Source organism: Rattus norvegicus, chromosome 4 (assembly GCF_036323735.1).
Source record: "Rattus norvegicus strain BN/NHsdMcwi chromosome 4, GRCr8, whole genome shotgun sequence".
NCBI lineage: Eukaryota > Metazoa > Chordata > Mammalia > Rodentia > Muridae > Rattus > Rattus norvegicus.
The window spans coordinates 101,440,311-101,464,717 of NC_086022.1; the positions used below are offsets into that span (position 1 = coordinate 101,440,311).

The 24,407-nt window shown below is 36.0% G+C and overlaps 1 gene segment (V, D, J or C); it reads right to left on the bottom strand.

The window, feature by feature from the left end:
- Positions 1–15,649: 15,649 nt before the first annotated feature.
- LOC120102538 (Ig kappa chain V-VI region NQ2-48.2.2-like) lies at positions 15,650–16,270 on the bottom strand. The segment is given in 2 exon segments: positions 15,650–15,960; positions 16,131–16,270. Coding segments are annotated over 2 exon segments (360 nt in total).
- Positions 16,271–24,407: the final 8,137 nt, after the last annotated feature.

Genomic DNA, 24,407 nt, shown 5'->3' on the forward strand with positions numbered 1-24,407 from the left:
TCCTTATGAATTCACTTCACAAAGAATGGAGTTAATGAAAAAAGAAAAGAAAATAAGGAAAAGAAAAGACAAAGAATAAAGAAGGAAATGAAGGGAGAAAGATGGAAAGAAAAGAAGGAAGAATGTATCAATCATTTTAGCAATTAAATTCCCCCATTCATCAGCTAACAAACTACAGATGGCATTACCTTGTTTCATGAAACAAAGGTAGGTATGTATTAGACAAAAGTAATTGGTTTTATCATGGCACTTAGTTTTTACAGATATAACACTATGGATTTATCATTGGGAGAAATTGTACAAATAGTTAACACTAGATGCTAAAACTTTATGTTAAATGGACTGGACATGTTGCATAGAGACATTTATGCAAGGATTGACTGATTATTTGATGCTTTCCTAAAAGTCAGACTCTTATCTAGGGTGGAATCGCCTTAAACTTTCCCACATCAATGTTTGCATGTGAGTTACTTTTGTTCAGGTTTTGTTTAGTCAGCTGTCATTAGCCTGAATGAATGCAGCTTCTCTGACATGTCTAAGAGATATATGAAGCACCATCTGTGGACTACTGCAATTAAACCCTTGGTCAGACTTCATCTCTATAGGAAGTAATTGGGCTGTAGGGAATTTGCTCTTGTCTGTAGCACTGTGTGGGTGGGTTACTACTCCACTGCTTGCAGTAATAAGTGGAAACATCTTTAGTCTCCATGGTGATGATTGTGAGAGAATAAGAGGTCCCAGATCCCGTTCCATGGAAGTGATGTGGGACTCCAGAAGCCAGTGTATATGTTTTATAAATCAAGAGTTTGTGTGAGGTGCCCGTCTTCTGCTGGTACCAGTGCATGTAACTTACACTTGAGCTGGCACTGCAGGTGATGGTGACCTTCTCCCCTGGAGATTCAGCCATGGTTGTTGGAGACTGAGTTAGCACAATTTCTCCACTGAACACTATGACTAGGGAAAAGCAAAAGAGAGAGAAAGAGAGAGAGAGAAAGAGAGAGAGAGAAAGAGAGAGAGGGAGAGAGAGAGAGAGAAGGAGAGAGAGAGAGAGAGAGAGAGAGAGAGAGAGAGAGAGAGAGAGAGAGAGAGAGGGAGAGAGAATTAATTTCATACCATTCCATATTATTCTGAGGAAAGAAAAACGTTTATCTTTATTATCAAACTTCCCCAGGGGAAAATTGTTTTTTAACTCAAGCTCCAACCCTTCTGTTACCTGTGACATTGATTATCAGGAAGCTAAAACACTGCATGTGAAAATACATTGTGGTTTTCATCTTGGTCTCTGGCCAGTTACTGCTCTTCTGATAACTCTTTAAAGGAACTGTGAGACATTTGTGGTTTCTGCAGATGAACTATGCAAATAGCATGATGTAGTCTTGGGAGTTCTCAGCTTATAAACATTTGTGGTCTGCTAACAAAGGCAATCCTGGTTAACCTAAAACAATGTCTACTTATTTGTAGTCACTAGACTTATAAGAACGAAACTTCTGCTTTTCTTTTCCTCCTTTGTAGTACATAGCTCTGTCATAAAGTATTATTAATGTATTTCTCTGAAGACCAGCTTGACCTGATCCACTGAAATAGGGATGTTCAATTGAATAATTTAAGGTATATTTCTCCTCTGATAAAGTTGCTTCAAGAATGACTGTTTATAATGTTGTCAGAGAGCCTCATCTGCTTCTAGTTTTCTTGCAGCTGCTTTGCAGATATTTGAAACACCTATTTCAGTCTATTCAGTTGACCCTGTCCACAATGCATTCAGAAAGACAGCATCTACAATTTAGACATATCTGCAAACATCAAGCACTGAAGCCATCCATGGTATAATAGAAAAATACACTCTTACATTGAAATGGATAAAAACACTGGTACTGATTTTAAAGCAATTATAGTTAAGAATACTACCTTATGTTGGATTTCAGTGTTCTTCATGAAGATGCACTCATATGCAACTCATCTGAGTACCTACCATTCTCAGTATGCACTGTGGTCTCTTATTTCTTAATTCATGCCATATTATTATCTGGAAATATCTGAACACCCTTTTCAAATATGTTACATTTTAATTATTAAATAATGACAAACTCTGAATCTGAAAATTCATGTATAAACTTATTCAAAAGTTTTTCACCAGATTATATAGGAAAACTCTCAGTGTGGTCAGTGATAAGACAATTTTCAGTGAAGTGGGCAGACACTTGAAGATCTTGGATATTATGTGGATCAAGAGACTGGCTTTTTGTTTGTTTGTTTGTTTGTTTTCTAGTTGTAAGCTAATTGCAGCTCTAAAGCTGATGTTATTGATGAATAGAAATGTGCTAGTGCTTCACTCTATTGATACGGTAACCAAAATGAAGACAGTATTGGATAATGTCAATTTTGGAGTCTAAAGGGAAAACTACATTTATAGTGATGAGTGCCAAAAATTAACGTGTTTAAGGGAAAATAAAAAGGAAAAAAACAACAAACTGTCTTTGAAAATCCATGAGTAGAGTGACTCTTTCCTTCCAGAGCTTATAGATATAATGAAGAATACTGTTCACACAATCAGACTTATTTACCCATATACCTCAATTCATGTCATTATGAAATGAAGAAACATTAATGTGCAAATATTAAATACAGCTATGAAAGTGTCTAAAGTATATGAATTTCTATAAGCGCAATTAGTCCATATTCATAGATACTACCTACTTGGTGTTTTACAGTGAGTTACAAATCGCTAATATAACATAGAACCTACGTATCAATTATGAACTCATTTAATATAAAGTCATAATATAACAGATTGTAGAATAGCCAACGTTGTATTAGAAGGATGGAACACTGTGAAACGATCTTGTGATCACGTGGCTGCCTTTGAGTTATAGATTGTTACCACTGCTCAAAATCAAGGGAGAATAGTGATACCACAAACCATGATGTAGTAAATGGTAAATAATTGCAAATTGAAATCAGGTTTCCACTGAAAATGCAATAGATTTGGAGATTATAAATGCAAAATGTTACTCAGTTAAACCACTGAATGCACTACGTGATAAGTAAAGAACCATGAAATCCTACAGAGGATAACAAGACACATGTTGTAAGGTTAATATTGATAGGTTTTATTAAAAATAATATACAAGTTGTAGAGGCTTGCACATCATCTTCATTCTAAGATATTAAAGGATTGATAAATTGATAAGTGAATATTATCTATGAAGATGTGGATCTTCTAGTTAAGTCAGATGTCATTCTGGATCTAACTGGGATTCAATTCTATGTATTGAAGACAAGAAAAGGAAGACGACATTCATCCTGCATTTTCTACTCTTTTGTTCCAGAGGCTACTGGGTACTGTATTGTTACAATAAAAAGAATAGAAAGAAAACATCTCTGCTGGATATCTCTATCACTTCAACTCTAATTGAAAACGCTAAGCCCATTCTGAAATTCCCCACCTAGCAATATGGGATATAATATGGGATTCCCATATTATAAACAGAACACGTGAGAATTTAATTAATATGTAGCTGTTATTGCTTTTATTCTTAAAGGAGAGACAGATGACCAAGAGGGAATTATGATACAAAATCAATGCAGGTTTTTCCATATGTAAATATCGATCTCTGTTATTACTTTATTGGTAATTTTTGTCACATCTTTGGTCTTGAGTTAAATGTAAGAATTAGTTTTCATACTTTTAAATCTTTTTTTTCTTATACTTTGAAATTACTGTATAACTACATAGGTTTTACAACTTTCTTTTAATCAATTAAAACAAATCCATGTACCCTCCTTATTCTTTCTCATATTTATGGCCTTCTGAGACAGAGATCATTATAAAAATATACAACTTGTTAAAATGCAGAGATTAGGATATCATATGGGATCCAGTCCCAAATGATCCAACTACAACACAATTTCTACACCTGCACTTCAGGGATCACTGCAGAGTGGGTAGAAACATTTTAAGAGCCAGAGAAACAGAATATTTGCTCTAAGATTATGTCTACTGGAAACATCAAAGAAGTTCTATCAATGAAGTCTAATGACAGCTGCCTAAACGAGATTTGGACAAGGATGACTACACATACATAAAAATATTTAAATATACTTATTCATGAATTAGTGCTAATCGTAAGTTGACAATAACTAGTAATCCTGGCAAGTCTGGGATTCCCATATTATAAACAGAACACGTGAGAATTTAATTAATATGTATAAATTTTAATAAGTAAACAAATAATGAACAGCCCTTCTTTCCTGATAGGTAACAGGGTCCCAGGCTTAGTAGGCCCCCCATACATTATTACAACTGACTCTTTGGGAGAAGTGCCATATAGGGTTGTAAAAACTCAGCTTGCATTGGGAAGGCTGCATCAAATCCCCCTACTCAGAGATCAAGTAACTGTAGATAAAAGGTAAAAGAAAGATATAAGCAGGAGAAAACATGGAAGACACCCGATAATCAGGCCTTCTTTAGCAACATGAGCAAAGTGAATATGAGCTCATAGAGTATGAAGAAACATGCACAGTGCCTTCAGAGAACTGTACCACATTGTCAACATATATATGATGGCTTCGCCTTTTGTGTATTTATGGCATTCCTAAAGTGTGCAAACAAGTGGGTTTCTGACATTTATATCTTCTCTTATGTATTTTTAACTTCTTTTCATTGTCTTATCCAATGTAAAGGTGATACCTTTTCTTTTAATTACTATAGTGTATTTTATACTATTATGAAAAAATGAATTAATAATGAAGTTTTTATTTACCATCAAGTCCTTATATCAAGCCCTCTGTTCTGCCACCCTTAATTTGTATATTATACTAAATATTTTGGTAAATATTTAGAGGGAACACAGATATAGTCAGCATTTAAGAGCACTTGTTGTTCTTGCACTGGAGCCAGTTTGGATACCCTTGACCACATGGTGTCTCCCTACCATCTGTAACTCTAGTCCAGGAGGATCTATAACCTTCTACTCTCCTCCACAGGTACCAGGCATACACATGATACACGGACATATAAATATTTTGCATATACATATATATACAAAATATTCATACACATTCATTGAAAAATGAATCTTTTCAAAATATTTTAATTATAATTTTTGTGTAAAGAAGTATTTGAGCACACATATTTTTGTGTGAAGGCAAGAGGACCACTTGACTATCTACCTAGTCTTTGATTTTTTTACTTCTAAAAATTATCTATTTCAAAAAGCTTCCTGTAACTTCTGAACTACATTACACACACACACACACACACACACACACACACACACACACACTCACACACACAAGCCTTTTACCTTCTATAACTCCTTATGGAACACCTTAGTTAAGGCTTTACCCATTAGATGGCTAAGGTAACTGCTGATGTTATAAAACCCATTAACATCTACTGGCAGGTGCATGAAAAAACTGAGGAGTACCTTAAATTTGTAGTAAAGCTACAGGGAGCAGGGAGCACCAGTACCATAACACTGGGCTAATGAAACAAATCTTGAGATCTCACGCTGAGATAGCTCATCTTTGATGACCGCTGATGGTTTCTGGATGAACACTAGAGGATCCCCTCTCTTAATAACATTTTTCCTGACCACCTCCCTCCCATATATTCAAAGCCAGTAAATAAATCCACTGTAGATTTCAAATATTTCCTTTTCTAAACTAATTAGAGTTTGGGACACCTACAATGACATTTGATTTACTGTATGAATACCAACTAAGGCTGTCAACAAGATGCTTCAGGTAGATTGAACCCTACTGTCCATGAAGCTTAGAGACTCAATAATATCTGTTTTCCTGAGCAATTGCAAATAAAAACAAACAAACAAACAACAAACAAACAAGCAAGCCAAATAACAAAACAAACACCAAAACTACTGAGGTAGAGAGCAGCCTCCTGGGCTTTTTGGCTCAAACTTCCCAGTGTCCTCCAATGCCTGTCTTCATCTGCGACATTCTGTCTACAATTTGAGGAATCAGGAAAACCAACTGTGAAATCCTAGCTCCACGTGTCTGCATCTCTGTGAAATTCATTCATTCATTTATTTATTTATTTATTTATTTATTTGTTATTTGTTTATTTTTTCTCCATCTTTATTAAATTGAGTATTTATTTACATTTCAATTGTTATTCCCTTTCCTGGTTTCCAGGCCAACATCCCCCTAACCCCTCTCCCTCCCCTTCTATATGGGTGTTCCCCTTCCCATCCTCCCCCCATTATCTCCCTCCTCCCCAACAATCACGTTCACTGGGGGTTCAGTCTTGGCAGGACCAAGGGCTTCCCTTTCCACTGGTGCTCTTACTAGCCTATTCATTGCTACCTATGCGGTTGGAGACAGGGGTCAGTCCATGTATAGTCTTTGAATTGTGACTTAGTCCCTGGAAGCTTTGTTGGTTGGCACTGTTGTTCGTGTGGGGTCTCGAGCCCCTTCAAGCTCTTTCAGTCCTTTCTCTGATTCCTTCAGCGCGCGGTACTTATATTTATTTTTATTTATTTACATCCCCAAAGCTGTCCCCTCTTTGAGCCTACCACTCACAGGATACCTCCTCCATTACTTTTTTTTCTCCTCTGAGTGGAATGGATTTCCTTGGATAGTATCCCACCATGGTGTATCCTGTCTCTTCATTATTAGGTGTGTCCTTTTCCGCTGACGCCAGATGAATCAGATTTGTTGGGCAATGGATACCAGAGTCAGGCTACAGTTTTGGGGAGAAGTCTGAACTTCAGATGTTCGAGAACCCGCATGAAAACACAGCTGCATTTCTGTGTAATTTATATTATGGCTTTAATTTCCAAGCTGCTAGTGGTAAGAGTGAAATCTGAGAGCTTCACTGACTCTGATGGATTAAAACAAAAACAGTATATACAAAAGCATCACCAACAGAATAGGAGAGATAATCTCAAAGGTAGAAGATACAATATAACAAATTGATACATCACTCCAAAGAAATGGTGAATTGAAAGGTTCCCTAGCACAAAAGTCCCAGGAAATTTTGGACTATGCAAAGACAAAACCTAAGAATAATAAGAAGATGAAAAAAAAGTTTCGCAGCACAAAAATCCTTAAAATATCTTCAACAAAATCAAAACAAAAATTTCCCTAATTTATGAAATAGATGGATATAAACATACACTAAACTTACAGAATGTCATTTACAATACTCAATGTAATCAATATTCTTTGGTGTAACTCTCACCAAGCAATGGAAACACCTGTATGACAAGACCTCATGTATCTGTAATCAGAAATTGAAGAAGGCATCCAAAGATAAAAATATCTCCCATGCTTATGAATCAGTAAGATTAATATAGTGAAAATAATCTTACTAAAGCAATTTATAGATTCAATTCCATCTCCACCAAAATTCCAATATAAATTTTTACAGACCTTGAATAAGAAATTCTCTACTTCATATGGAAAAACAAAAAAAAAACTAGAAAGAAAAACAAAACAAAAAAATAAAAGAACTTTTGGAAGTATCAACGTCCATGACCTCAAACTGTACTATACAGAAACAGTAATAAAAACTGCGTGGTTTTGATATAGAACCAGCCACTTTGACCAGTAGAATCCAATGAAAGATGCTAAAATAAACGGATACATTAGGGACACTTGATTTTTGACAAAGAAGCCAAAAGCATACAATGGAAACAATTATCTTGAACAAGTAATGCTGGTCTTACAACCTCTAGTAAGCAAAGTAGATCCATATTTATTACCCTGCACAAAACTCAAGTCCAAGTGGATCAAAGATCTCAACATACACATGGATACACTGAATCCATAGAAAAAACATGCAAATAGCCATGAACATGTTGGTAGAGGAGACTGTTTCCTGAACACAACATCAGTAGTTCTGTCTCTAAGATCAACAATTTCCAAATGGGACCTACTGAAACTGAAAAGCTTCTCTAAGGCAAAGGACCCTGTTTGTAAGACAAAATAACAGCCTCTAGATTGGGAAAGTGTCTTCATTAACCCTACATCTAACAGATAATATCCAAAATATATAAAGAACTCAAGAAAGTAGTCACCAACAAATTGAAAAGGAATTCTCAACAAAGAACTCTCTAATAGCCAAGAAGTACTTAAAGCAATGTTCAAAGTCCTTAGTCATCAGATAAATGCAAATCAAAACCCTGAAAATCTTATAGACATCAGAATAACTAATGTAAAAACTCAAACAGCAGCATTTACTGGTGATGATGTGGAGCAATGGGAACATTCCTCAATTGCTGGTGGGAGTGAAAACCTGAACAACCACTCTGGAAATCATTCTGGCAATTTCTCAAAAAATTGAAAATAGTTATTCTAAAGAATTAGCTATAACAGTTCTGGGCTTATAAACAAAAGATGCTCCAATGCATTCATAAAAGCTTTATTTGTGAAACCAGAAACTGGAAACAACCCCTAAGTTGAGATAGACTTTAATGGAAGAATGATTAGAGAAAATGTGGTTCATTTACACAACGAATACTATTCAGCTATTAAAAACTAGTCCATGTGAATTTTGAAGGCAAATGGATGGAACTAAAAATATCTTCCTGAGTAAGGTAACTCAGATCCAAAAGAATATACATGGTGTTTACCAACTTATAAGTGGATATTATCTACAAAGTACAGGATAACTCATGATACACTCCACAGACACAAAGAAGTACCAAGCAAAAAATCTTAATCTCAAGGAGAAGGTGAAATAAAATAGTCATAGGAGTCAGATTTGGGGAGGGGGAGGACCTGGGTGGGAGTGCAGGTGAGTTGAGGGACATTTCTGCAGTAGTCAAGCACTGAAGAAAATAGGGTTGGAAACTCTCCCATCAAAATGGGTGCAAACACAGAGACTGGTATTATAACACCTATGCAGAACTCTATTCCAAGTTTGAGTTTTAGAGTTCCCTGTATTGGAGGTTCAGAAGATGCAGTCAGTCATCTGAACAGCCACCATTCTCGGTATGCATCATGCTTTATTTTTTTAAGTTGTATTATTATTTAGTAATGTCTGAGCATATTTTCAATATATTATGCATCAATTACTAAAGACCAAAAGCTCAATTTGTAAATAGACGCACACATTGAAAGAATGTAAATTTGGATTTGTAGAATTAAAATAAATTGTAAATTAAACTGGTTTGAGTATTCAATTGTAACTCCATGACTACTTTTTCTACATATTTTAGTGTTTCTGTTTAGTAGATACTTACTAGTCATTTTCTTCTTTCAGGAAGAAAGATCAATTATTCTTTTGAAAATAGATTTCATATTTCAATAATATGGGCACTAAATTCTCTGTGCTTTTATATAAAGCAAATAAATCATAACATTGGTCAATGAGTTCATAGTAGATAAAGAATGGAATATCTCCCTCAGGTGAGTCTGGAAATCAGTGTTTGGTCCTCAATAGACCTTCCAAATTATCATGGACCTACTAAAAATGAAAAAAAAAATCCAATTTTTTTTCTATGCATGTTCATTAATTTATTGTGTATATGAGTCTTTTTTCTTTATGTAAATATGTAAGTTTAGTATTGAAGAAAGTCAAAAGGACTCTTTAGATTTATTGGGACTGTGGTTATAAATAGTTGTAAACCATCATGTGAGTATTGGCAAGTGAATTCAGGACTTCTGCAGGAGCAACAAAAGCTCTTATCTGTTTAGCCATCTTTCCATCCACTGGAACATATTGTTTTAACCTTCGTATTAATTTAGTTCCCACCAGTCATTTCTGATATTATGACTCCAGAAGATTTCGGTGGAAATAGATTCTCCTGAACCAGGGAAGTCTGTTGCAAGAAGCCAGAGTTCTAAGAAAGATCACTTTTCTGAGGACAGTAGAATTGATAATCAGGATCAGTAAGCTAATTGTGGTTGTAGTCCCTTTCAAGAAAAAAGAACAAAAGAAAAACTAAATGAAGTAAGCAGGAAAAAGAACTGAAGCCCTGAGGGTGGTCAGAAAGAATTGACACAGGAAAACTCAGGAGGTAGGAGGTTGGGGGAACCTTCTAGACTGTACCAGAGACCTGGGAGGTGAGAGACTCTTAGGACTTAAAGAGAGAGACCATAGATGAAATGTTCTACAGTCTGGAGAGGGAATTTGTAGAGCCTACCTCCAGCAGGAAAAACAAACAAACAAACAAACAAACAAACAAATAAAACCAGGGTATTACGTGAGGGATGTGGTTGCTATACCACAGTCAAAACTCTGACCCATAATTGTTCCTGACTGAACAACTTCAGGGATGGAAATGGAGAAGAGGCTGAGGAAATGAAGGTCCAGTGACAGGCCAAAAGTGGGAACCAGCTCAAGGGTAGGCCCCATTGCTTGACACTATTACTGAGGCTATGGAGCGCTCACAGAAGGTCCTAGCAAAGGACTGTAATTGAAAGACCCAACAAGCAGTTGAAAGAGTCAGATGCAGCTATTTGCACCCAACCAATGAAGAGAAACTGCTGCCCTGGTAGTTGAATTGGGGAAAGGTTGAAGGAAGGTCAGGAGGAAGGCAACCCTGTAGAAGGACCAGCAGTCTCAACTAACCTAGACCCCCAAGATCTCTCAGACAAATGGATCACCATACACCAGCTGATATGAGACCCCCAACACATATACAACAAACATTTGCCAGGTCTGGGTTCAATTAGAGAACATGCACCTAACCCTCAAAAGACTGGAAACTCAATGAAGTTTAGAGGTCTGGTTGGGTCGGTGGGGTGGGGACATCCTTGTGAAGACAGGGGGAGTTGGGATGGCGTATGGGATGTGGAGTAGTTGGAGGGTGGACATGGATGGAAATAAAATCTGGAGTATAAGAAAAAGAAAAAAAATGTCAAAAGTGTATTAAATCCCTACCTAATCCCTCCCCATCATATGGTGAAATTACAATGTAGAACTATTTAATAGTAACAATGGTACCAAGGCAATTAATATAAGTACCCAACTAAACAAATTGTTGAATATCATATATAGTTTTTGAAGAATGGCACACTATTGGGGGTCGGTGTTTCCTTTTGTTATCACATGGCTTCCTGGGATTCCTAGCTTGAACATTGCTGCTCCTACTCAGAGTTCTTCAGGGAATAAAACTAATTCTACACAACAAGGTGTAGTAAAAGGTAAATACATGTAGTTAGAAGTCAAGTTTCTTTTAAAAATGAAGTATTTCAGGCACCTTATGAAAGCAAAAAGTAATTTGGCTGAACCACTGTGTGTAGCAACAAAGTAAGTTGAGGACTTCAAAATCCCACAAACGATACCAAGATACAGGCTGTTCTGGTGTAAATGTTGACAACTTTTATTAAAAATGACAATTTAGTAGTAATAGCTTGCATCACAACTTCATTGCAACCTATTCAAGAATTCATGGATAAGTAGACTCTCCAATGGTATATGACTCTATAAACCACCTGATTAAATCAGATGACATTCTTGCTTTTATTGGCACTAAATTCTAAGTAACTAGGATGGGAAAATAATCAATCATCTTGTATGATTTTCTATTTTGTTCCACAACCAGCTGGACACTCTGTTGTCACAAGAAAAACACTGGAAACAAAAATTCTGTGTTGAATGTCTCCATATGCTAAGTGAAATTAAACTTATACTGGAGAACTTCCTGATATTCTGCATCTGCCAGATCTGCTGGATTTAGATTCCCAGAAAGGAAACAGATTCCTAAGAAGGGATTCTGGTTCAACAATAAACATGGAATGTGTTTTTACATGTTTAAATCTCACTCTCTTTTTTTATCTTACTTTCAATTTTCATCAGTCTTTTAATCTGCAATAAGATGTAAGAATTGATTTGTGTTCTATCATAATAAATTTTGAAAATTATAACATAATCACATAATTCTCTCTCTTCTTTTTGTCCTTTCAGAAATTATGATCTACCCTCCTTGTGTAAACATACTACCCCACATACACTTGTAATAAAAAATTTATAAAATATTCAGTGTTTTCTTAGTCCATGCATGAATCGTATCCTAGCCTGTATGTTTGTGTACCACATATGTGCTGTTGCAAGTGAAAATCAGATGAAGGTGATATATCCCTCTAAACTCTACCCTGAGTTGAGTGTGAGCTGAATCTCCAGCCTGGGTCCTATGCAAGAGCAATAAGTCTTCTTAACTGCTGAGCCATGACATCAGCCCCAGATTGTAAAGTATTTTGTAGAAGAAATATTGTTATTTTGTATATTGACAACACAATGCTTAATATAGTTGAAAAATACCAGTGCTGAGAGGTTATCACAAATTATTTGAAATTTATTTGTATTTCTGAAATGTATTCTAAGAATTGCTTCAAATGAAAGAATTCATTATGTAAATGTTGTAAGAAAACAATACTTGTAAGAAGACTTGAAACCATATCTTACTATTTACTGTGGCTTGTTGAAAAATGGTTTTCTACCTAATCCTAATAAAACAGAGAAAAGTACTTGATACCTAAACATACATCCATTGCAATATTGAAAAATCTACCAAAATTTCTTTTAAAATAATATCCACAATTTACAGCAAAAATCTGCGGCAACATTGCAGTAATCTAATCTGACTTAAGACATTTGGACACAGCCCAATTGAGTTACTAAAATAAACCAGCCTAAAACTATCTTCAACCCTGTCCAGGTGATGATGATTTGCATGTGTCCACTGCACTTCTTAATAGTCCGGTCACACCTAGGTGTAACTGCATATCAAGTCACAGCACAGACATGAAGTCTCCCTCTCATCTTCTGCTGATCTTAAGGTACTGGGTCCCAGGTAAGGAAGGATGTCGTAGGAATTCATTTGACCCTTTTTAATCAGTGCTAACTGAAAATTCAGAGATGTCATTTCTATCATGATTAAACATATATAGTGGTTGAGTCTTTCCAATAAATCGTATGATATGTGACATTGAGATGACACATTCTCATTCCTCCTTGTCTGAATCTTGAGGAAACAGCATCAACATTACTTGTAGGAGAGATAAGGATATTAGTGATTTATTAGTCTGGTGTCAGCAAAAACCAGGGAATGTTCATACACTCCTAATATACCATTCATCTAGTGTGGAAGCTGGAGTTCCTTCAAGGTGCAATGGCAGTGAAGTTGGGACAGGTTTTACTCTCACCATTATCATTCTGAAGCCTGAAGATGTTGCTAAATATTACTGTCAACAGTATTTTAGTACCCCTCCCACAATGAAACAAGCCATGACATAAACTTCCAAAGAATGCAACAGAGTCTACAGCTGCCCCTCCTGTTTCCACCTGCTAATATTATTTCCCAGATACAAACTGTGAAAGTTATTGTGACTTTAGTGTTCAGTAGCCCATAAAATCTACGCTGACATTTTGTGTTTTCTTTAGTCCCTGTAGCACAGTTGTGATAGAATTTCTCAGGATGCCTTTAAGGGGATACATTAAACATGATAAATGATGATAAATTTAAGATTATTATAATTGACTATATCAATTCTGTTATTAGCTGATGAGATCATAAAACTCTTAAAAGATATCAACCATTTTCAAAAATATTCAAATATATTCTTAATACTTTATATTCTTTTTTTTCTAAGTAGATCCTGAAACTTACTGGATTCAGATGCTATCACTGAGGATGAGTTGAGATGACAGAACACTAGATGAACAGTACCACCTACTAGAAGTTTGGAAAGCTTCTTTGAGTGGTTTTTATTTATTTGTTTGTTGTTTGTTTTTATTTTTTATCTTTTATTGATTTTTTATTCATATTTCAAATGTTATTCCCTTTCCCAGTTTCCAGACATAAGCCACCTATCCCATACCCCTCCCCTTCTTCTATAAGGCTATTCCTCTTCCCATTCAACACTCTTTCTGTCACCCCTGAAATTCCCCTACACTGTGTATCCAACCTTGGCAGGACCAAGGTCTTCCCTTTCCATTGGTGCCCAACAAGTCCATCCTCTGCTATATATGTAGCTGGAGCCATGGTTTAGTCTTTGGTTAGTGTTTTACTCGCTAGGATCTCTGGTTGGTTGACATTCTTCTTATGGGGTTTCCAGCCCCTTCAGCTCTTTCAATCCCTTCTCTAATTACTCCAACAGGGTCCTGTTCTCAGTTCAATGGTTTCCTGCTTGCATTTGCCTCATGACCTGTTCTGGCTGTGTCTTTCAGAAGACATCTATATACGATTCCTGTCAGCATTAACTTCTTAGCTTCATTGATCTTTTCTAGTTTTGGTGACTGCATATATATGGGGCAAATGTGGGGCAGGATCTGAATGGCCGTTCCTTCAGTCTCTGCTCCTACCTTTGGATACTCAAATAAATTTTTTTCCCCTTTCTCAGATGGAGTGAAGCATCACACTTTGGTCATCCTTCTTTTTGAGCTTCATGTGTTCTGTGGCTTTAATCTTGGGTAATTAGAGCTTTTGGTCTAATATCCGTTTATCAGTGAATGCATATCCTGTGCTTTTTTCTGTGATTTTGTTACCACACTCAGGTTGATATATTCCATGAGCATGAGATGTATGTCCATCTTCTGAGATCCTCTTCAATTTCCCATGATCTTCCTTCTGGATACCTTTCTTTGCTAGGACTAAAGCAAAGTCTCAAATAAGAGACTATGAAATAGGTTACTTGACAAATAGTTATATATTAATAGCATGCTAAATTCCCATCAAGATCTTGACCTGCTGTGATGGCAACACTTTTTCCTACAAATGCAGAAATAAAGGCTGTTTAGTCTGTCTCTGAATTTCATACCATGCAACTTAAATTGGAAAATTATAAACAAAATATTACATAATTATTCCTGTTATCATTAAGGTAATTTAAATTTAAATACAATGTAATACATTTTAATGTAATTGTACATTTAAATATTTTCAATAATATCTGTTTCTGTATTTAGAATGATAAAATTTCCTTATTAATTTAATTACTAACAATAAGGTATACACAAATCTATATATGGATACATAGATAGATAATAGATAGATACATTGACAGATAGAAAGATAGAAGATAGATAGATAGATAGATAGATAGATAGATAGATAGATAGATAAACAATGTCTATTTCTTAGTTCTCTGTTGTCCAATTTTTTTCTTTAGTAGCAGAGTATTTCAATAATTTGACATGAGAATAGAAAGATAATATGTATGACGGTCAATAGTTTGTTTTCTTCTGTTTTGTTTTTTGGAGAGAAAATCATTTCAAGCACATATTAACAGGAAAACAGGGCAATGTAGTGAAAAAGAAGATCTGTTAATAAAAATCAGAAGAAACATTAGGATGGATACTACTTTGTGTAGGATAACAAAAGCAGTTTACTTTCAGTAAGTGACCATCCTGAAGAAAAACCACCTACCAAGAAGGTCCTAAAACCAGTAAAAGTAGAAGACATTAGATGTGAAGTTTCATGCGGACCACCACTAAAAGAGCTGAGGAGAAGTGCCTTCCACAATCAGAACAAAAATTGAGACTAAATAAAGACAGGCAATTTAGATTATTTGAGAACAGCACTGTAGTACAGTGGAATATTATGGAGACAGATATCCAGAGATGCAAATGACATTATAATGCAGTACACCCTGTGTAGACTGCAAAGTCCTGGCCACATTTTATCTCCAGGAGGAAGTAGCTGGGCCCTAAGGGGTTAGAAGGTTTTTGTTTAAGTCTGTATCACTGTGTGGGTGGGTAACTACTCCTCTGCAGACAGTAATAAGTAGCAGCATCTTCAGCCTCCATGGAGCTGATTGTGAGAGAATAAGAGGTCCCAGACCCACTGCCACTGAAGCGATCTGGGACTCCAGAAGCCAGCTTGGATGTGTCATAAATCCAGGGTTTGGGGGAGGTGCCTGACTTCTGCTGGAACCAGTGCATGTAGCTTACACTTGAGCTGGCACGGCAGGTGATGGTGACCTTCTCTCCTGGAGATGCAGCCATGGTTGTTGGAGACTGGGTGAGCACAATTTCTCCACTGGACACTATGACTAGGACAAAGTGACATAGACAGGAGCAGGGTTAGTAGACATAGAGATACAAAAATAATTTCATACCATCTAATATTCAGAATAAATTAAAAAAGTATATTTTAGACTCAAATTTCCCAGGGAGAAGAATTTTCATTGGATTCTTTGCTCATACTCCATGACCTCATTACCTGTGATACTGATTAGCAGGAGGCTGAAACTCTGCACCTGAAAATCCATTGTGTACTTGAAGTTTGGTCTCTGGCTAATTGCTGCTATTCTTATAAGTACATCTCTTTAAAACAACTGTGAGAGGTTTGTGGTTTCTGAAAATGAAGTATGCAAATAGCAAGATATAATCTGAGCAGTTGTTGGCTTATAAACATGTGGTCTGTTAACTAAGCCAAAGTAAGTTAAACCAGGACAATATCTATTTATTTGTAGTCACAACAATGATAAAGAAGGAAATTTCTGTTCCCTTTTTCCATTGTTTCAGGGATAAAAGCTCTGTACTACCTATATGTTTCCAAAAACATATTGATCCATTAATCAGTGGATGTTCAGTTGAGTAGTTTGAGGTATATTACTCTCATAATAAAGGTATAATAAGAATGACTGTAATGGTCACACAAAGCTTTATCTGCTTCTTGTTTTTTTTGAATGCTGCTCATTAGTATCTAACCTACTGATTTCAATCTGTTCAGATGATCATTCACACAAAGTTAAAGGAAAAATATCCTTCAATTGTCATATGGATCACAGGTGAGCTGGATACATTTCTTCAGTTGTCAAGTACTGAGGCCATTCCAAGAAAGATAGAAAAAGAACACTCCCGATGAAATCAATGGAAACACTGGTACTGCTGGATTTAAGAGAACGTGAGGTAGAGATTCATGAAGATGCACTCAACTAAAACAACTTTGAACAGTCTCCATTCTCAGTGTTCACTGTACTGTGAGACTGATTCATTCATATTCTATTTATATTAACTAAAATATATGAAAGAACATTTCAAATAAATTACATTTTAGTTATTAAAAATTGTTAACAGATTAAGATGCTGTTATAAATAAGAGTGCTATGAACATAGTGGAGTATGTGTCTTTGTTGTTTTTTGGAGTATCTTTTGGTTATATCCCTAGGAGAGGAATAGCTTGTTCCTCAGGTAGTGGAATATCCAATTTTCTGAGTAATCTCCAGACTGATTAACAGAGTGGTTGTAGCAATTTACAATAATAGAAATATTGAGAGATTCTGGCCAAGAATTACTGAGTTCAAGGTAATTATTAATTCTGCTTTTCTGAGAACACAATTCTAACAAAATAGCTACTCTTCCTTCCAAAAAATGCATGGTCTCATCTCTCCTAGCATTTAGTAGCTAGTTGCTAGTCTTATTCTTGTTACTTCAGAATGAAAACTCTTTTGTTCTTTTTTGCAAATATGGGTTTTATATTTCACGAGTTAAAGATACTAAATCATCTTGGTTTATGCAATACAAATAAATTACCATATTGGTCAATGAACCACATTGTGGATAAAGAAAAGAAGGCCTTCATTACCATCACACTAAACCTGAAATTTGTGTTAGAAGCTGAGGAAAGTTTATAAAACAAAATAATGTTTATGTCTTTATTCTATTGAGACAGAAGGATAGAAGGTAATCTTTTTAGATTTATTTATTTTATTCTGTGTTTATGAGTAGTTTGCCTGCATGAATATATGTGCATAACATACTTGTTTGATACCCAAGGAAGTGAAAAGAAATCCTAAGGTACCAAGATACCCCAGTATTGGAGTGATAAATGAATATAGACTATCATGTAAATATCACCAATTGGGTACAGGTTTCTACAAAAGCAAGAAATGCTCTTTAATGCTAAGAGATTTCCTGATCCCTCAGAAATTATTAATAATTCAGTTTCCTCCAAGAACCATTAATATTATGACTGCATTGACTTTTATCTGAAGTAGGCAGAGATTGGAGATCTCATTGTGTGAAAAGGTAATCAAGAGCTTGGGAACTTATATTTTCCTTTCTTTTTTAAATTTAGTTGAATTATTTTATTTTACTTATTCACTTTCCATAGGGCTCTGTGTCCCCTCCTGCTACCCTTGCCACAAACCTTCCACCACAACACTTTAACTTTTCCTCTAAGCTTGTGGGGACCTGGTAAGTATCCCACATGAACTGACTCTTCAAGACTGTGATGTTAAGCAAGACAACCCAAATAGCAGAACACATCCCATGGTCCGGCAAGAGGTTTTGGAAAGTCTTCCCTCCAGCTGAGGTTCCAGCTTACATCTACCAGAATGCATAAGATTGAAACTCCAGAAAAATCCCATGCTGACAATGTTTGGGGCCAGAGAACCTCCTTTATTTGTGGTGGGAGTTCAAACTTGTACAGCCATTTGGGAAAGCGATTTGGCATTTTCTCAGAAAACTGGGAACAGTTCTACTTCAAGATTCAGCTATACCACACTTGGAAATATATCCAAGAGATCCTCCAACATCTCACAAAGTTGGTTAACTACGTTTCTAGCAACTTTATTCATAATACCTAACAACTGGAGACACCCTAGATGTTCTTCAACTGAAGAATGAATAAAGAAAATGTAAATGTATACAAGGAAACACTGTTAAACTATTAAAAACCAAGACATCACGAATTTTCTAGGCAAATGGATGAAACTTGAATATACTATCCTAAATGAGGTAATAGTTTTCTAATATAACATGCATAGTATATACTCACTTATAAGCAAATATTACCCATTAAAACAGGTTCCATGCTACAGTCCGAAGGCCCAAAGAAGCATAACAATAAAGAAGACCAAACAAGGAAAAGTGAAACTTAATTAGGAACAAGGTGGCTGGGGTTAAATATTCATAAGAGGCAGATGGATCGTGAGATCTGGGACAGAGGGGTTAGGGACGGAAATAGTCATTCAGGAACACATATGAGGAAGGACAAAACTGATGGCTAGGTGGCCTTGAAATTGATTTGAAATCTGCCATTGAGAAGGGTGAAAAAGTCGGGGGATTCCCAGGACTAGACAGCGACATGAAATAAAGGAGGTGCCCAAGAATCAATGGAAGTGACCTTAGTTCATTTCTTCCTTTCAAATAAAAATCTTGGAAGCCAGAATTCTCAATGAAGTGTCACAAGGACATTTGCATACTTTATAATTTGACAGGGAGAGAATCTAGATTTATTATTTTCTAGCACAAACACATCAATGGGAAAAAATCTTTCCCCGATTCGTACCAACAACCAACAAGGTGGTTATTTCCAGCACCACTATCACTATTTTGACATAGCTATTTGTAACTGTGCCTCTGTAAGACTCATGAGTTTCAGTGTTTCATTCATATGATGCTTATGAATTATGGTCACCTTGAAATTATTTGCAGTAACCCAAATATATAATCTTTTGGCACAGCACTGAGATATCCACAGTTGAGGTGGATTTTAGACAGACTTGGGAGATAGTAGCTTGGTTATTTTAACTGAAGTGGAACAACTCACCCTCCAACTAGAAGGCAAAATATAAAGATTCTGAATGGAAAGGAGTAGTTTTTCAAAGATTGTCTCTACTTGCCCTCAAAACGTAAGGTTGAGATAATTTTGGACCCTCCTTTTTCTCTTTTTGCTTCTCTTGAGTTTATATTTTACACTGCCATAATCTTACTGCAGAGCTCATTAACTGCACTCCCTAATCTTGTATTGAGCTAATAATTTACCTCGTCTTTGACTTGATGCTGAATTCACCTACCACGTTGCTGTCACTGCATCTAACAATGGTGGATTATCCTTTGCTATCATCAGAATCCAGATTATTTTTATTCCACTTTTCTCCTACTCTTTTCTTTCTGCTGATACTGCATCTTCTGCTCCTCCTTTATCTTACTCTTCACCTTCCTCCTCTACTTTTTCTTTCCTCCTCCACTGCTTCCGTTATTCTTCTTCTTCTTTATATTATTCATCATGTTCTTTGTCTTCTATACTTTTTTCTTCTTCCCCACCTCACACCTTCTGCATGGCTACATCTTTCCTCAAGAATGTAAATGAACACAGTACAGTTCTGACTATGCTCTTTAAGGATAAAGACATTCCCTAAGTATTCCTGGATTTGAGATCTTGAGCTGAAATAGAATCTGTGATTCTAGAATATGGCAAGGAACATAGAATACACAATAGTTAAATGGAGAAAGGGTAGGAAACTTCATCCTTTCTGAAAACAGTGGAAACGTTAAGAGGGGGCAGAGAGCAGATCTATTATCTGAGGCATCTGAGAAATACCGTGGAGGAGAGTGTGAAATTGCAAGCTCATGCCATGGGATGTAAGAAAGTTCCTCATCCTAAATGACTTTGATGGAATTTTTGGAAATATCTTTGGTAAATGTATAGAGTCAATTGTAGCTGGATGACAGATACACATCTTCTCTATTACTGACAATTTTCATTTTTAAAAACACTTTTCATATTTCTCCAAAGAGTAACACTGAAACAAACCTAAAGTCAAGAAATTTTCTACTTAATAAACACATACCCACCCACCCTCAAAAAGTGAATAAAATTTCATCAGATTTCTGAGACGGTATCAGAAGGACAGTCACTAAACTTAATGGAAAAATAATCAAAATGCATGTACAGAAAAAAGAAATATTACAACTTCCACTCTCTTCTTCTTCGAGGATCCCACACTCATATATTTTTTTCTTCTTCTAATTTAATTTTTTTTACACTACAGATTTTATTGTCCTCCCTGTCCATCCCCCAACTGCTCCACATCCCATATTTCCTTATTGCCCTACTGCCCCTGTCCTCACGAGGATATCCCTATCTCCCATTTGGCACCCCATAAGACTTCTAAACTCTCTGGCATCTCCAGTCTCTTGAGTGCTAGGTGCATCTTCTCTGAAACAACTTAGATCCAGCAGTTTTTTGTTATATTGTGTTGGGGGCCTCATCTCAGCTAGTATATGCTCCCTGGCTGATGATCCAGTATATGAGAGATCTCAGGGTTCCAGGTTAATTGAGACTGTGGTTCCTCCTACAGTGTGGCCCTCCTCTTCAGCTTCTTTCGGCTTCTCCCTAATTAAACCACAGGAGTCAGCAGCTTCTGTCCATTGGTGGGGTGCAAATATGTGCACTTGAGTCTTTTAGCTGCTTGTTGGGTCTTTCATAGGACAATCATGATAGGCCACTTTTTGAGTGACCAAAAAGCCACAGTAATTATGTCAAGCCTTGGTGTCTACCCTTGAGCTGGTTCCCACTTTGGGCCTAACTATGGAACTACTTTTCCTCAGACTCCACTCCATTCCCATCCCTGTAATTATTTCAAACAGGAACAATTATGGATCAGAGTTTTGACTGTGTGATGGCAACCCTATCTGTTACTTAATGCCCTGTTTTTCTGCTGGGAACTGGCTCTATAAGTTAACTCTCATTCACTGTAGGACACTTCATGTAAGGTCCCTCCTTTTGAGTCCTTAAAGTTTCTCACCTCCCAGGTCTGTAGCACATTCTGAATGTTTCCCCAACCCCCTACCACCTGAGTTAGCCTGTTTCAATTCTTTCTGCTGGCCCTCATAGCTTCAGTTCTTTCCTTGACATAATATCAGATCATGTTCCCCTCTTCCCTCCCATCTCATTTCCCTCCCACTTCCCTCCTGCCCTTAAAATGATTGCTTTCTTCTCCCTTCCCAGTGGGACTGAGCTGTCCTCCTTTGGTCCCTTCAGCTTGATGAAATTTTTTAGTTCTTTGGGCTTTATCTAGGGTATTCTATCCCTTAATTTTGGCTAATATTCACCTATTGGTGAGTACATAGCATGCATGTACACTTGGGTAGAGTAACCTCTGTAAGAATAATATTTTCTTCGCTCTATCCATTTGCCTACAAAATGCAGGAAGCCCTCATTCGTAATAGCTGAGTTGTACGCATTAAGGAAATGAACCAAGTTTTCCATATCTATTCTTCTGCTGTGGGACATATGGGTTGTTTCTACTTCTGGCCATCACAAGTAAGGCCACTATGACCATAGTGAAACATTTGCCCCTGTGGCATTGTGGGGCATTTTTTGGGTATATTCCCAAGAGTGATATTGTTTTGTCAACAGGTAGATCTGTTTCCAATTTTCTGAAGAACCTTCAGATTGATTTCCAGAGTGTTTGCATCAGTTTACAATTCTACCTACAATGGAGGAGTGTTTACTTTCTCCATGTCCTCACCAACAAGTGTTGTTACCTGGATTACTTAAGTAAACTATCTTATCATCTGCAAATATTGATATTTTGTCTTTTTCCTTTCCAATTTTTATCCTTTGACCTCTATTATTTGTCTAATTGGTCTTACTAGAACATCAAGGACTATATTGAATAGATAGAAAGAGAGTGAGCATCCTTGTATAGTTCCTGATTTTAGTGGGATAGCTTCAAGTTTCTCTCCTTACCTATTCAATACAGTACTTGATGTTCTAGTCAGACAAATTAGACAAACAATAGCAGTGAAACGGATACAAATTGGAAAGGAAAAAGAAAAAGAGACCTAATATGAATCCAGTTCCAACTATTACACAAAGTAGAAAAGGAAGTAACATTACCCAATTAGTTCTTTGACGCAGGATAGTCCTAAAATTTGGAGAAATATCTCATATTCTTCCTACTTGTTTTCTATTCTATATAGTTGTGAGCCAACAGCTTGATTCATGCAAATTTTGACTTATATTGACTAATACTGAAACAATAAAATACTAACAGGATCAAATAACCTAAAATACAAATCAAACCAGACTCATGGGAAGTTACACAATTGTGTTGCAACAATCCTGTCTATTTTCAGACATTATTCTGGTTTTGTAGCATGTTACCACACTGTGTGCAAGATACCTTTGTTTTGTGGTCTGTCATGTAGATATATACATGTTGATTTGCAGTGAGGTAAGGCATATCTAGATAGAGTTTGAGATATTAAACTCACAAAAGCACAAATGAAGCCAATAGAGATGTATCCCATTCAGAGTATGTCTTGGTATAGATTCTTAATATGAACACCTGTTTCATAAATGTGATGAATCTTTTCTTTTGAAAATTTTGTTTTGTACCCAGTGTCAACAGCCATGGTAACAGAACAATAAAATAAGGAATTGCTCATTTTCCTATCTGTCATATCAGAAAGGTACTATTTAACACACATGGTGTGTGTTTGTGTGTGTGTGTGTGTGTATGTGTATGTCTGTGTGTGTATGTGTATGTCTATCTGTGTGTGTTTGTGTCTGTGTGTGTGTGTGTGTTTGTAAGTTTGTATGTGTAAATTATACATATAAAGTAAAGGAATTTTAGGTTATTTGGCCTTTCCTTTGATAAATAATTTTTCAGAACACTGATAGAAGGATAGTATTTTCTGTTATATCAGGCAACTTCCATGAGAAGGAGATTCAAGAAATTCTTTATCCCTTTTTCAGTCTCATGTGATATAAAGAGGAACAAAGAGCACAGAGCTGAGATGAAAATCGACTCTTGTTTGGAGAGGTCTATTCTACTCTAGGGAGTCTGTTTGTCCTCTGGTGAGGCAACAGTTTTAACTCTAAGAACTATGGAATCCCTAGGGGCCACTATGCAAAACACATTTAGTTAGAACTGGAAGTATATGGATATTCAGAAGACAACTTCTATTTCTATTCCTCTTCACTGTATTATTAGATATAACAAATTACACTTTCTCTAGTATACATGTCAAATTAGTTCATAGTGACAAAAGAATGAAACTGATTGGTTACATGATTGAAATATAGCTCACTGTAGACCCTCAGAGTTAATTGTAATAATGAATTCCAGGGGCATTTTACTAAACAATCTTAGAGTCATAATATAATAGTAATGAGGAACATATATATCTGTATAGATGTCTGAAGAATAAAAGTCACAAAGAGTAACTCTGAGAATTTATTCTTCCTTGATTAAATGGAGAAAAGTTAAAGGAATTATTTTGTATGTCACAATCTCACCTGAACACAAATGTAGCCTTAATTAATTATTTTAAGATGCATAGTGCATACTGGAGGAGTTACTATATAATACAAGACTCATAAAATTTCTTTTAAAAATGCAGTTTTTCCAAATAGTTTTTGCATCAAAGATCATTCACATCCAGTTATGATGACATACATCTATCACCCTAGAATTCTTAAAGGAAATTCAGGAGGATTACTGTTAATCTAAGAGTAACTTAGATTATGTTGTAATTTTTCAGGGTAGTAGGAAATTCAAAGTGATATATGTTGTCAGTGTTCAACCTCCTAAAGCATACCTTCCACCATGCCTTTTCCTTTGAGCTAAAATTTTTAATGAGATTCATTTTAAATCTGCATTCACTTAATCTCCCTTCTTCTTTTTAATTTTTACAATATGAAAATATCATTGTACTTTTCCTCCAGGAATCTGTGTGTTGAACTTCTTTCAGAAGT